The sequence below is a fragment of the Corapipo altera genome, unplaced genomic scaffold (assembly GCF_003945725.1).
Source record: "Corapipo altera isolate COAL_440 unplaced genomic scaffold, ASM394572v1 0, whole genome shotgun sequence".
NCBI classification, from domain to species: Eukaryota; Metazoa; Chordata; class Aves; order Passeriformes; family Pipridae; genus Corapipo; species Corapipo altera.
Window position 1 is genome coordinate 53,153,773 of NW_020884872.1, and position 14,131 is coordinate 53,167,903.

The 14,131-nt window shown below is 40.6% G+C and overlaps 2 protein-coding genes across 12 annotated transcripts in view; one reads left to right on the forward strand and one right to left on the reverse strand.

The window, feature by feature from the left end:
- The first annotated feature begins 1,788 nt into the window (after positions 1-1,788).
- On the forward strand, positions 1,789-13,222 carry LOC113949952 (exosome complex component RRP43-like). The gene is given in 15 exon segments (XM_027649183.1): positions 1,789-1,822; positions 3,117-3,463; positions 3,509-3,900; positions 5,558-5,594; positions 6,199-6,262; positions 7,321-7,377; positions 7,380-7,393; positions 7,938-7,983; positions 8,966-9,065; positions 9,153-9,198; positions 9,451-9,547; positions 10,099-10,219; positions 12,470-12,576; positions 13,001-13,018; positions 13,021-13,222. Coding segments are annotated over 15 exon segments (1,575 nt in total). The 3' UTR covers positions 13,116-13,222.
- Positions 13,141-14,131, reverse strand: part of SUPT20H (SPT20 homolog, SAGA complex component) — a 33,390-nt gene continuing 32,399 nt past the window's right edge. For 10 of the 11 annotated variants that reach the window (XR_003528325.1, XM_027647136.1, XM_027647212.1 and 7 more), the window contains one exon: positions 13,141-13,663. Coding sequence is in view for 10 of the 11 variants with exons in the window: in XM_027647136.1 (XP_027502937.1) it covers positions 13,563-13,663 (101 nt within the window). In the remaining variant the exon portion in view is untranslated. The remainder of the gene's footprint in view (positions 13,664-14,131) is intronic. The other variant, XM_027647158.1, reaches the window with a different exon arrangement.

Below are 14,131 nucleotides of genomic sequence, written 5' to 3' on the forward strand. Positions count from 1 at the left end.
AGAAATTTTAAAAAAACTGTGTTTCTATATTCAAATTCAAATAATTCTTCTGATCTCCAGTCCAACAGCTGACAGTCAGTATTTCCATTTGTTTTGTAATGGGATCTTTATACAGTTTCAGAATAACCCCATATGAAACTTCAGAACATGGCAGAAACCAGATGGGAATGCCAGAATTAATGTCATTTCATTCTTCAAGAATATTGCACAGAACATGCCAGTGACAAAGGCTTGGATTCAGTCTAGACATTGAAGTTCGCTCTGCTAAAATGACAAATTGATCAAAGTTCAAAGAAGGAAAGTGATCTCGACAGCAGAACATGAAGGCTCAAGGAAGGCAGAGCCTGACGGATGCAAAGGCACGGACCAGAGAGAGACTTAAAATCACATAGGTAAGAAGAATCACCTGGGGCTAAGCCAGTTTGGGAGGGTGTTTGGTCTGCAGCTGTTTCTTGAATATTGAGTGAACATGTAAAAAGAGACTGTAAGTAAATTATTGACAGAATTTACTGCTTGCATGAGAGTGCTGGGAAGTGTGGTAGAGTAAATGTAGACAAATGCTAACCTCTCACAGCCTGTTAAAGTGCTTATGACTAAATAATTGCATGTTGATGGTAGACTCTCCTTAGAAAAGGTGAGAATTAGGAGGCCTTGCAACACCTGGAAGCTGAAGAGTTTGAAAAGTATTCCCTGCTTGAGGTCGCTTTCCTCAAGAGAAGTTGGAAGCATTTCCCCTGGGCCCCGCTGTAGTAATGTTTACTTTGCAGTTGGTCAACATGCCCAGCTGCCCCACAGCCCGTGCTGCTGCAGCTTGCTTGCTGCTGTTTGCCTCAAGTTAAGTCAGAATACTTCTAGTAACTGCAGTCATGCATTTACAGTGCTTTGAAGAGCTACTGCTGACCTGACTGCTGGTCTGAAATGAGCTAGACCATTTAACTTCAGGTGTGGAGTGATATTACCAGCAGATTCCACATCCAGCAAGAGTTCATCTCCTTCTGCAGAAAGGGAGACATTGAAAACATTGCTTTAGCAAAAAGCAGGTCTACTCTTCGCACTAACACAAACATATTGTGTTTGTGTTAGTGTGTGTAAATGTGTGTAGTTTAGGAATCTGGCAGATAGACTGATAACTCACAGACTGATTTACTGTTACCTGCAAGAGTGTACAGGTACTTGGAAGACTGTGCCCAGCAAGCAGGACTGGAAAAATTTTGTTTCTTTCTTAAATCAGGGAAATACTTCATTATGCAGTTGAACAGCTCGATGAACAGTATAAAGAAAAGTAGATTAAAAAATACCCAGGAAAATGGAGGCTAGTTAGCTCTTTCTTTTCTACCACACCCCTCTCAGCTATGATCTTGCAACTGTTACTTAAGTTTGGTCATATGAAAATGCCATTTCTTTTCCCAGTAAGAAACTAAAGTTTGTTTATAGCTTCTCCCCTGAGGGCTTGTGTGCTCAAGACTCCCCTATGTGCCCTTGGCTAATGCAACAGGCAGGTCATAGGAGCATCCAATTCTTAACCTCTAAATCCCTATCCCACAGAGGTAGATAACTTATGGTTCAACTGGTAGGGTGCAGCCTTCAACAATGCTGGAACACTACTTTAATTCATGCCCCTTGAGCTATTACAAACATGCCACTACAGTCCTAAGAAACATATTTATGTATCATAAATAAGGTTAAATGTTATTTTAAGAATTAACACTGAGATACAGAAGCTTCATTGCAGCTTTCTGTCTTCACCTGTCTCTTCATTTCAACTATTTTTAGTTTGCAGTCGTCATTATGACTGTGAACTCAAGGAACACTTGGACAATAGGTACATAAATAATTATGGATAGGTCTCCAGAGCCTTAAACATTAGCAGAGAATTCAAGTTAAATACTGTCTGGGACTATTCAATGGCTTGGAAATGTTGCTCGTGCTTATATATATTGATACAATTTAATTTCCCATGGTGAAAACCTAACCTGGACATTGGCAGTGGTGGACTGGTCTGCACAGAAACTGTGAGAGTTGTAAAGCAATGTATAACTGAACACAATTCTGCAGAATGAGCTGGAGCCATCTTCTATGTTTGACTGCTTACACTTCACAACAGTGACCTCTGAGAAATTTATATAGGTTAAAACTGATTAAAGCTGTGTTATTACTCATTTAAGAGTTACCCTGCCTTATAATAAGGCTGCAGTGTCGCTGAAACCTGTTTGAGATATTAACTGCTAGAGTTGTCACAGAAAACATACTGCACATCTGCAGACATACCTGAGAGTAAAAAGAGATTTTTACTGTTTTTCCAATTGATATTTAAAATATGAGTTAAAAAAATAGCTTGTAAGGATAAAAGCTAAGTGTGTATCAAGGGATACTACACTGCTATTGTTTGTGATACAAAAATGGTAACAGTGAAGAAAACTTGTGTAAACTGAACCTTTTTCAGTAACTTGCTTTTTCTGCATGTGTTTTTCAAAGATAACTCTTTTATATTAAGATGCTTCTTGAAAAAGTCTCTTAGGAAGTATTAGTCAAAGGGTGCAGAGAAATAAGGCTTTTATGCAGAGATATAAAAATATGTTTTTAAAAAATTGAAATCTGTATTTTTGAAAGCACTAACTATGCAGACATTGATAAGAATGGTAAGAATGTTGCAAAATGACCATGTAGATTTTCTCTATTTGTTTTTATTTCCTTTTCAAAGTCTTTGAGAATACTTTGTTTTGATGTGTCTTTGAAGGGCTGGGTCATGCAGGACAGTAACATAGAAGACTTCCACCTCCCTGGGTCACTCCTGCAAATGCAAGGGTAGGAAGAAATAGTAAAGGTTAAGAGTTCACTGAAATACAAACCTATCGCTGCAAATCTATAAAGAGAAGAGTGAGGACAAGTTATGCAGAGCACTGCTTTGAATGACAAGCTTTGGTGATCAGAGAAGTTGTCTGCATAGCCTTCCGTTCCATGTTGTGACACTGTAAAATTAAGTGGGGGCTCTGGAATACATCAAGAGGCAGAGCCAGGACTTTCTTGCTTAGTAATTAAAGGTCTCATTTTAAGAGGGTAAAAAGACCTCAGGTCTTATCTAGGTTTAAAAAAGGGGGAATTTAAATTCACACTAGAGACGGTGACTCCACCACCTCCCCGGGCAGGAGGAATACGCGGCACTGCGGACAGACAGCAGAATTCCGCCTTCCAGAGTGTCCGACTTCTGCAACTTGCCGGGTATTTCAGCCACGCAGAGACACAGCGACCTCCCAAATGGTCACCGCGAACGGGCGTTACCAGGGCATTCCCCAAGGCGTCTTTATCCCCTCCGCAAGTCTCCGGACGCCTCGCTCGCCCCAAGCCCCGCAGCAGCGCAGCCCCACCGGCTGCTGCCCGCACGGCTCCCAGTGCCACCCGCACTGCCCCCAGCCTGAGTCAGCCCTGCATGGGCCAGCCGCAGCCCCCGGGACCCCCCGGCAGGGCCAGGACTGCCGGGTAGAGCCCCCGCTACGCGGGTGTGGGCAAGGGACAGCTCCGCGCATCGCCCCCGCCATCCTCCGGGGTCGGAGCCCCCCGGGCCCGCCGTGAGCACGGTGCGCGGCTCTCACCAGGAGGAGGGTGGCGAGGGCCGCGGCGGCCACGGGCAGGGAAAGGGACAGGGGCAGGGACAGGGACAGGGGCAGGGACGGCGGCAACGCCGCCGCCATCGCCCCCGGCGGCGCGCGGGGCTCGGTCGCGCGGCAGCAGCGAGGCGGAAGCGGCCGCATCGCCGGGAGCCGCCGGCGCCCCCCCGCGGCCGGACCCCGCCAGCGCCGCCGCCGCCAGGGCCAGTCCTCCCGCAGAGCCCGCCGGGCGGGCCGGCCGTCAGGGGGCGCTGCATGCGGGGCGGCGGTGGTGCCGCCGTGGCGGCCGCCTTAAGTAAGTGCCGGGTCTGGCGGCCGCAGTCCCTCCCGCCCCGCTCCGGGGGTCCCGCCCGCGCGCGAGGATCGCGGCAGCACCGCCCGGGCCCCCCCGCGCCACTGCGCGCGCGAGGGGAGCGGGCTCGGCGCGGCCCCCGGGATGGGGTCGGTGCTGAGGGGGCTGCGGGGCCCCGACGTGTGCGGGGGGCTGCTGAGCGAGCAGGGGGTGTCTTGCCGGGAAAGTGCCCGACAAACCGCGGAACTCGGGGTGGCCCGGAGCTACCTGGTGTCACCGAATCGCAGAGTATCCCGAGTTGGATCCACAGGGATTACCGAGTCCAAGTCCTGGACCTGAGCAGGACACCCAAGTCACACCACATGTGACGTCTCACATCTGAGAGCGTTGTCCAAGTCTTCTTGGACTCTCTCAGGCTTGATGCTGTGACCACTTCCCCGGGGGAGCCTCTTCCGGCACCCATCCACCCGCTGGGTCAAGAACCTTTTCCTGATATCCACCCTAAACCTCCCCTGACACAGCTGATAGAATTACAAGGAGGTTAAAACTGTAGGAAATTCAGTGGCTTCCCATTTATAACTACTAGTTGTAGAATGGTAAAATGGTTTGGGTCAGAGGGGATCTTCAAAGATCATCTGATTCCAACCTCCCTGCCGTTGGCAGAACACCTTCCACTAGAGCAGATTACTCATCCAACCTGGCCTTGAACACTTCCAGGGATGGGACATCCAAAGCTTCTCTGGGCAGCCTATTCTACTGTTCTTGCTTCTGTATTTATGTCTTAAATGCACAAAATACTGTTCAGTAAGTGCTTTTACATGAATTGGAAGAGAACAGGCCTTGTGTTGGGCTTCAGAAAACCAGTAGTACAGGACCAACATATGTGGAGCCAACAGGAGCTAATTCATGCTTGCCATTTGTTTGTGATATCTCTATATGTTAGTTTGCATTTGGAAAACTTGTTTTTCCCTTTTATCTTTTTTTGTTTTTTTTTTTCCCTCCAGAAATACTATTTTAACAATACTGTGAATGCTTTGTTTAAGTGTTAACACTTTTATAAAAAAAAGGTGAGGGTTTTTTTACATTAATGATCTCTGCTTAAAATACTAATACACGAAGACTGTCAGTAGTATGTAATTAATAAGGAGCATTAATTATTTCTCACTTGAAGCCTTGCACAAAGCATATTTTGTAATTTTATATTTTCTCAAAGATTCTAAGAAAAATTGTAGCATTTAAAATTTTTTTATACCATTTTGTACATCTGAATGTGGTCGTTGAACTAACATATTTCAGACACAGTTATAACATTATGCTTTCTGCATTTCTTGAAAACCATTCTATACCATTCTATCAGTAAACACTTCTTTTGATTTATAACTAATATTACTGAGGTGAAAGCTTAAGAGTTTTTGTTAGGTATATGTGCAGGTAGGTTCCTTGTAAGGAGGAGGCATTTTGGAACTGAATGTAGGAAAACATCTTAGATCAGTTCAGAGTTTCCTCCTCTTTCTGTAACCATATTGCTAAGCAGCTTTGCCAGGCATCTTGCTTCTCAAATTATATGTCATTGTGGGTTAGTGCTTGCTTATCTATTTTTTTTGCTGTCAGTTACCTACTGAAGAGCTTGCAGGTGAACTTCTCTTTCTATTTGTTTTAGAACTGTGGAACCATTGGAATATTACAAAAGATTTTTGGTGAGTAAAATGTGAGATGCTTGTATAAATTGCTTATAATGAATTTTTTTTTCTTGTGGTTCTTCAGATCTAACATGATGGAATATTATTTTAATTTCTGACTTAGGAGTCCAGTATTGTACAGCTTCTGCCTGATGGTATTTGAATGTTGCGGTTTTTTGGGGGTTGTTTTTTGTTCACTCTCTTTAGAGCTCCACTAGGTGGGGATGGAGAAGGGGAATTGCCTACGAAACCTGAGCAATGCAGACAGGTGGAAACTCTCATTTTAAGTTACCAATGGGTACTCATTCTTGGATGATATTCTGAATCTAGCCTGTAGTACTTACCTTTGAGACAATAAATCTATTGTTATATTTTCTAAAAAAATTATAATAAAGAATATAATAAATTATAATAAGGGATTTTTTTTTTGCAGGCCTACAACCACAAACTACATATCAGTTGATGAAAAACCAGCTAGAGTGTGACCAAGTTTTCCCTAGCATTTTTGAGGCTGCATATTTCTGCTAAAAAGAATATTTTATATCAACTCCTATAGCATAAATATTACTGTATTATTTAATAAAATATGTTTTCTAATTTGAACTTTGTAATTTTTGTTTAGAAAGAGAACTGTCAACCTGATGGAAGGGAGTTAGGTGAATTTGGGGCAACCACTGTCAGCATAGGCAAGTGCTTATTTGGAATAATAATAATAATAATAATGAGGGAGGTATTATTAATATCAGGTTATAATAGTGACCTTAATGACTTGCTTGGTTTTCTTGGTCCTTGCTTTGAAACAAGGAAGAGAAAGGATTTTTATTTACTGTTTCAGCAAGCGTGAAAGAGAATGCATGGTACAGCAATATACTTTAACATTGTTTTCAGTCCCGATCCTAGGCTGATGTGCACAGTGTAATTACTCAGGTCTGCTCCTGTTCAGGTACATGCAGCACAAATTAGGTGGTTGTGGAATCTTGTCTTTGTCTCAAGTCAGCAGCAATATGTTATAGATGCGAAAGGCAGTGTCAAGGCATACGCTGACCAGCACAAAATTGATGCCTGAGCATCTTGGGACACTGAGTTGTGGCTTCTGCTGTGTTCTAAACTTGGTAGGCAACTGCCTCAAGCAGAGGCAAAATGAGCCAGTAAAGTGCCCTTGCTGCAAAGAAGCCAATGCTATGCTGGGCTGCATTAGGCACAGCACTGCCAGCAGGTCAAGGGAGGTGATCTCGCTCTCTGCTCAGCACTGGTGAGGCCATACCTCGAGTGTTGTGTCCAATGCGGGGCAATGTATATAAGGGGGGTGCAGAGAAGACAAAACCGGGTTCTATTCATTAGTGCCCAGTGACAGAACTTAAGACAATGGGCACAAGCTATAAGACAGGATCTTCCCTCTGAATATGATGAAACACTTTTTTACTAATGGAGTGATGGAGCGCTGGCACAGGTTGGCCAGAGAAGTTGTGGAGTTTCCTTCCCTGGAGATAATCAAAAGCCATCTGAGTACAGTTCTGGGCAACCAGCTCTAGGTGGCCCTCCTTGAGTAGGGGTGTTGGACCAGATGAGGTCCAGCTGCCCCAGCCTCAGCCATTCTATGTGATTGTCCCACTCTGGATTTGAGATGTTGCTTAGCCTCTGTTTAGTATAAAATGATGGGACGTTAACAGTTTGTGAAGGCAGATGTTAATAATATTCTTTGAATGAAAAATAGATTTTATTGAACAGTACTTTTTCTCTTCAGGTTCAATTACAACTGCAGATGGTTCTGCCCTGGTGAAGTTAGGAAGTACCACGGTGATTTTGGAGTGAAAGTAGTATGGTTGGCTTTCATTTTAATTTATCTGTTAGCTTAATTTGTGCATTGGTGTTTAGAATGAATTGCCCACAGAGTTACAATAATGTGCCAGTCAGACACAATTACAGTTTTTCACCTGAGTTACTTTCAGACATGAAACTTAATATAGAATTTAATTACCTAATCCTACCTGTATAGTCTGAGAACATGTATTTTTATGGTGCCCATCATGTAGGGGGAAAGATGTATACAAATATAAACTCTTTATTATTTCTAGATAAAAAATATATAATTGAGAAGTTACTGAATATGGATCAATAAGTGCACTGGAGATTAGATGGCTGGACTGTTACATGCTTTGTAGCTTCAACTTTACAGCTGGCCCTCCATGAACTATAAGCCAAGTCACTGCATGACCCTGTACTGAATTTCTCCATAGAAAATTTACAGACAAGGACTGATTAAAAATGGCTTTTGTAAATATCATTGTAATGATAACTAGCAAGAAAATGGCTATTTATATATAGAATAGCTGGAAAATCTCATCTTTTTTGTTTCTCCAGGAACTTGCTGCACCTGCAGCAGATTCTGCTAATAAGGGATATATTGGTGAGTGTTTCAGCGTGGATCTTGCTCAGGTCTTGTATTGTTTCAACTAAGACGCTGTAATGACAGATTGTGTTGTGAAGATTTCTTAAGAGAATGGATTTGGTAAAATTATATTTTCAAATTGACATCTAGGCAGTGGTACTTCGAAAATTTTAGAATTCCCTCTGCTCTGCTTGTGAGTTTTCCATGTAAAAGTACTCTTTTATGGCTGATTCCAGGCCAGGTTGGAAACAGACCTGCAGCAGGGGCAAGTGTATATTAAGAGGGGGAAGGTAGTTAATCTATAAAAGATTGTGGCATGAAAGGTTGTGCAAAGGCACGTTAACTCCTGTTTAGAAGTCCCAGTAGGCAAAAAATGTGACTCTTAAAAACACTGAAATAAACCCTGTTTATTTCTCAGAAAACTGTAAAAGTCTTGGGAGTACCTCCCTGCTCCTGTTCAGAGTTTCTTTGGAAATAAAATAGTTCTGTGGAACTGAGAGGTTAGACCAAATCCCTTTTTTGCAAGGCATCTCCAAAGTATGTTGTTTTCAGTGACCTTGGGTTTTTTTCACAAATGTTTATGCATGTTTTTGCTTCAAGTCTAAAGCCTCAGTTTTTAATGGATGATGAAAAACAGATAGCATACTGGTCAAGTCAGGCAGTGGGATGAAAATACTGCTGTTTCCTGATCTACTGAAGAGTGCCTAACACTTCAAGAAGAGTTTGTGTGGGGTTTGTGATAGTCATAGCAGGATTCTAAATAGAATATTGGTAGTTAGGATTATATATTTTTCCATGAAATATATAGTTTCTATATACAGAGTACTACAAGTTCTTTAATATCAACTCATGCATAACTTTAGTTTTGAAGGGAGTAGGGAGGCTTGATTGAAAAATTTTTGGTCTTGACTTGCATTTGAAGTACATAAAATGGTATTAAGAGTGACTGTTGTCTTATATCTGTTTTTGATATCCAGTTGCCTGCTTTTTTGATACCTAGTACCAAATGTAGAACTGCCATCCCTCTGTTCAGAGAGGTTTCGCTCTGGACCACCTGGTGCTCAAGCAGCGAGCCAGTTCATTGCAGATGTGATTGAAAAGTAAGAATCATCTTAGTGCATTTAAAACACAGACAACTCTGCAACACAGTTTTCTGTTCCCTGGCTTATTCTCTGATCTTATTTTAGTTCACAGATGATAGTGAAAGAAGATCTGCGTATTGCAAATGGCAAGGTAAGTTGTATATAGAAGTGAAGAGGGGGATACTAACAAGATCTCAGTAATGAGATGTAAAAGAAGGTATCTGGGGTTATAGGTTGTTCTGTTGTTTTGCTTTTCAGTCTTCATAGCTTGTTTTACATCTGAAGTGTAAAAATTGCAAGATAGAAATCAGTATCTGTATTCAATGTGGCCAGAATTTTCTTGCATATTGCACCATTTGCTTAGCTGCTGTGATATCTCACATGTGCAAACCTTTTTTGATAGCTTGCTTGGGTGTTATACTGTGATATCATATGTCTGGACTATGATGGAAACCTTTTGGATGCCAGTGTCTTTCCTTTGTTAGCAGCATTAAAAAATGGTAAGTCTTCCTTAGAGCAAGAGACATGTTCTGATTAGTGTTGCTTGGAGAAATGCGTTAGTTTTGAACCATGATTAATAGGTACCTGGATCACAGTCCGTTAGGACTGTTTCTTTCCTGTCATTTGAATGCTAAGTTACTAAAACACAAAGTGGAAAGGATGGTATGGGTGCCACAGGTGTGTAACACCTGGAGAGACTATATTCCTGGTTTTTATATGTCCAGTAGGCTTTTTGGGGAAAAAATACTTTTTGTTAAATATGACTCCAAACTATTTTGATTGTATGGCATTTTGGAAGTAGAAAATGCTTCTGTGCAAGGAGAAATGCTTGTTACTTTGAGGAGAAAATTCAAATACTTCCTTGAACAGGTAGTCTTAAGCTAAATACTTTGCTTGAAATCAAGAGTACCATTAACATAGCCAAAACTCTGATTGATTTTTGGTGGGTTAAAAGGACAGCTTAAATATTTCAGTAGTCTTGGACATCTTTAGGCCTGCTAAACCTAGCAATGTTTAATATTAGACCACTGTAATTTTTTTATCTCTTCAGTACAACTGCCACCGGTTATTATAAATGAAGAAACTGGTTTATCAGAAGTGAATTTAAAACAGAAGACTCCTTTGATTATCAGAAAGCATCCAGTTGCCACATCATTTGCTGTATTTGATGAGTAAGTTCCTAACTGTTTTGTACTTATGGAAACAACTGTGTCTGTAAAAGTTTGAGTGAAAGACAGAGGATGCTACCAGTGATGCTTCTGCACTTCTAGTGATGAGTGTGCAGCCTCAGGCAGTGCTGTTTAACTCGTCTTAAATCCAGGCCTCTCTTGTTGAACTGACCTGTAGTTCTGTGATATGAATGAGTATGCAGAACAAAACATATATAGCTTCTTCCTGTTACTTGAAGCAGAACTGTTCCCCAACCTAAAAGATATGCTTAAAAGTACGAGGTAGGTATTGTTTTAGGTTTTTGTAGTATCCATGAAATGAAACAATGTTACCAATGCAATTAATATTTTAGAACCTATGTAAATAACTGATATAAAAGATGGTAGTTTTTGAACAGCTTATACTAATGATGTAGTCAACAGAGCAAGTAAGAAGTAACAGTCCAGTTAGAACATAACCTCTGGATAACTGAAAATATAATTACCCAAAATGAAGTATGACCAGCATTCTTAAGTCACTGTTTGTATAGGAAAATAATCGAATTATGAGATTTCAAAATAATCACATCTGATAATTTACTCCTCACCTGAAATTGTTTACTGGCTCTTCATTAGTCCAAGTATGTTCAGGATATTTTCTGCTGCTGTTTATAAGAAATGCAGTTATTTCTGGTGGCATCCATTTGAAAGCAGAAAATGACAAGGACAGTGCTCACAGTACTATGTAAGATTTAGCTCTATTTAGAGATATCGGTGATTTATGGCATATTAATCTGTATTCACAGAAGTGATTAGCAGGGCCTTTCACTCAAATAAGAGATAGGCTGGGGAAAGCAATTAACTCAAATGTTGACCAAGTGATTACCAAAATGAACCAGAACATGATTTTATCAGTACTTTAGAGTGCCTGTGTTAATTCCTTTAATACCAGTTCTGATGGGTCAGTAGTTTGATGTAGACTGAAAGTGAAAGAGGTTGGGTAACATACCAGACAGACACACAAATCACACTTACTTACACACAGATGAAAAAACTGCCTTTGTAAGAAAGCTTTCCATGCATGTCTCGGGCTTTGTTTCCTTCACTGAAATCAACTGTTGCATCAAACAAGCTACTTAAGTCTCCCTTTAGCTCCTAAAACTAAATATCGAGGGGGTGTGTGCCTATGTTGTGTGGTCTGTTTAATTCTCGTTTATTAGTTCTACAGCTGTTGACACAGCCCTCTAAATAAAATGCTTTACATACTCTGGCATTCAGAGGCATTTTTATTCTGTATAAAAGCCCTCCTTAAACAAATAAAACTTGTAGGTTACTGCATAGTGCGGCCATGGGTGAGGAGCACTGGTGCAGAATGTGGTGCAGCTCCACAGCTGGCTCCTGGGGTGTTGACTTGTACATAAAAAATAAATGATGCATTGAACTCTTCACATCTCCCTGCATCACACAAAGGGCTGATGTGTCACAGTGCATGCAGTTAGACTTCAAAAAGCAGCATTTTTGAACAGCGTAGCTAAGGACTTATGTTTTTGTTACTACTGCTATTAAATGGCAATCTGAAATATTGGTGAGGTTTTAAAGTTCAGCTTTAAGTTCAAGTTTTATTTCTTAAACAAAGTTGGCTTATAGTTAGATCCTCTTTTTTTTCCATTGATTTTGCTCTATTTTTAACTTAAATGGTTCAAAAATAAGAGTATTTAATCTCTCAAAGATATGCATCATGTGATGTATGACAAGTTTATTTTGGATGACTTAAGGACAGTCAAACACCCTGTAAATCCATTTTTTTAACCATTCCCAGGCTGAGTGATATTAGAGTTCTCTGACAAGAAACTGAGAACTCCTTTGGTGAACTTACCATCAGAAATGAGTTTTGCATTAAGGTGGAGATTAGTGCAGCCTACACCCCGTATCAGTCTTCGTGTAACTACAAAATAAGTGACTGCATCCTTCAAATGGCAGTTTAGTGGCATTTTCCTGCAAGACACGGATGTCACAAATCTAGGAGACTTTAGGCATAAAGCTGCATTTTCAATAGACATAAACACTTGATTATGTGGAATTTCCCATATTTTTTGACTTTTTAATTTTTTTAAAATTGGTGCACTTTGCTAAGAAAACAGGTAAGCCTGGGCACTAAATCCAGCTGCAAGTATTTTGTAAGACTACAGTAAAAATTAATGTTACGTGTATTTTGCAATAATGTTAATGGAGCAATATGTACAAACATGTCTGCACGTGTTTTGCTTTCACAAGCACAGTACTCATTGTTGATCCAACTGCTGAAGAAGAAGATTTAGCAACTGGAACAGTAACCATTGTCACTGATGAAGAAGGCAGATTATGTTCTGTCCATAAACCAGGTACTTCCAAACTTATTACAAAGAAACCTATGGAGATGATAATGTTTAGGTCAAGAAAACACTATGTACCTGCTTTGTTTTGTAAGATTTGGGTGCTTTATAGTAATGGAGTGTCTGTTCAAATACTCATTAAATTACTTGCTCTTGAAATTAGTTTTTAAGATGGTGGCATGACTGAAGTTCAAAAAGAAGTCACAGCTTGACCTACATACAGCAGAGGACAGATATTGAGCATGTCTCCTGTTACAGCTCTAGTTTGTTTCTGTTATCTTTGCCTGAGGCTAGAGCTGGGAAAGCTGCATGCTCCCTATGAAAGGTGTTGCTCATGAGAATTACTGTATTAATACTCTTATTTGGAAATCACATTTAGAGATACATAACTGAAGTATAAGTAGAAAATCAAATTGTTCCCTTTAATTTTTAGGTGGAAGTCCTCTTACAGGAGCAAGCTTCAGGACTGTATCACCAGAGCAATTACAAGACACAAAGAAGTAAAGAAGCTGATAGACAAAGTAATAAAAAGTATAATGCCCAAGTGAACAAAAGGAGAGAGCTTTTCAAAAATGGATTTGTAAAAATTGTATTTGTTACAGTGTTCACAAACCTTTTATACTAAATAAACAAATACCAATACTACCTTTACAAAGTTCATTTTTTCTAAAATGTTTTTCACCCTTATTCTATGTACAGTGCTGTTGAGTGGTAAAAAATACAAGATAAAACATTCTGTTAAAAAATTGACTTAAGGAAACCAGATCCTAGCTGCTTTATAGATGAAATTTCTAGGTTCTGTAGGGCTAGCTTCCAAAATCGGTTAATTTTTTTTAGTGTAATGTCAAAAGTTAATTTTCCCACCAGTAATAAAAAACACTGATTTAACTTTAAGCTTTCTCCTTATTAATCTGAAAAAAATCCCCTTTGAACCAATTTTTTGGGGAGGAGGCAAGTCTCATGATTTTGGAGGGGCCGGTGTGCCTCTTTTCCTTTTACTTTTTGAGTGGCTGCCTGAATGCTGTTGATGACGTAGGTGAGCTGCTTGTGCTGCTGCCGTTGCCATAGCCATTTGATGCTGCAAGAATCGCAACTGCTGCCACGAAGGAGAAGGGGGAGAAAAAGCTTGTTAGTGTTGACTATAAAGCTTTCATGTCAGGAAGAATGAGAGGAAGGTGGGGGGGAGAGGGGAAGGTAGAAAAATGAGGAAGCACCAGGTTGATGAAAGGAATACACCATGTACTGGGGCAGTGGGTACAGTCAAGCAGCACCAGTGGCACAGAAGCCTGCTGAGGGCACAGCTATCATTTTATATGTGTATGTGCCCAGCCTTGTTTCTTTGCCCTTTCTCTCCATTGCAGTAACTTCAGTAACTCAGCAACTTCTGTGAATATTTAGGTCACACAGTACATTTTTAACATATTACCTTCTCAGTGTATGCATCATATGTATTTTCTGTATATATTACAAAGAGGGGACTGTGTGCTGAAAAAATATTAAAATATTTTCATAAAGCATCTGGATGACAGAATGGTAAAAGGAATGCTTCGTAGAGCTGTTGCTT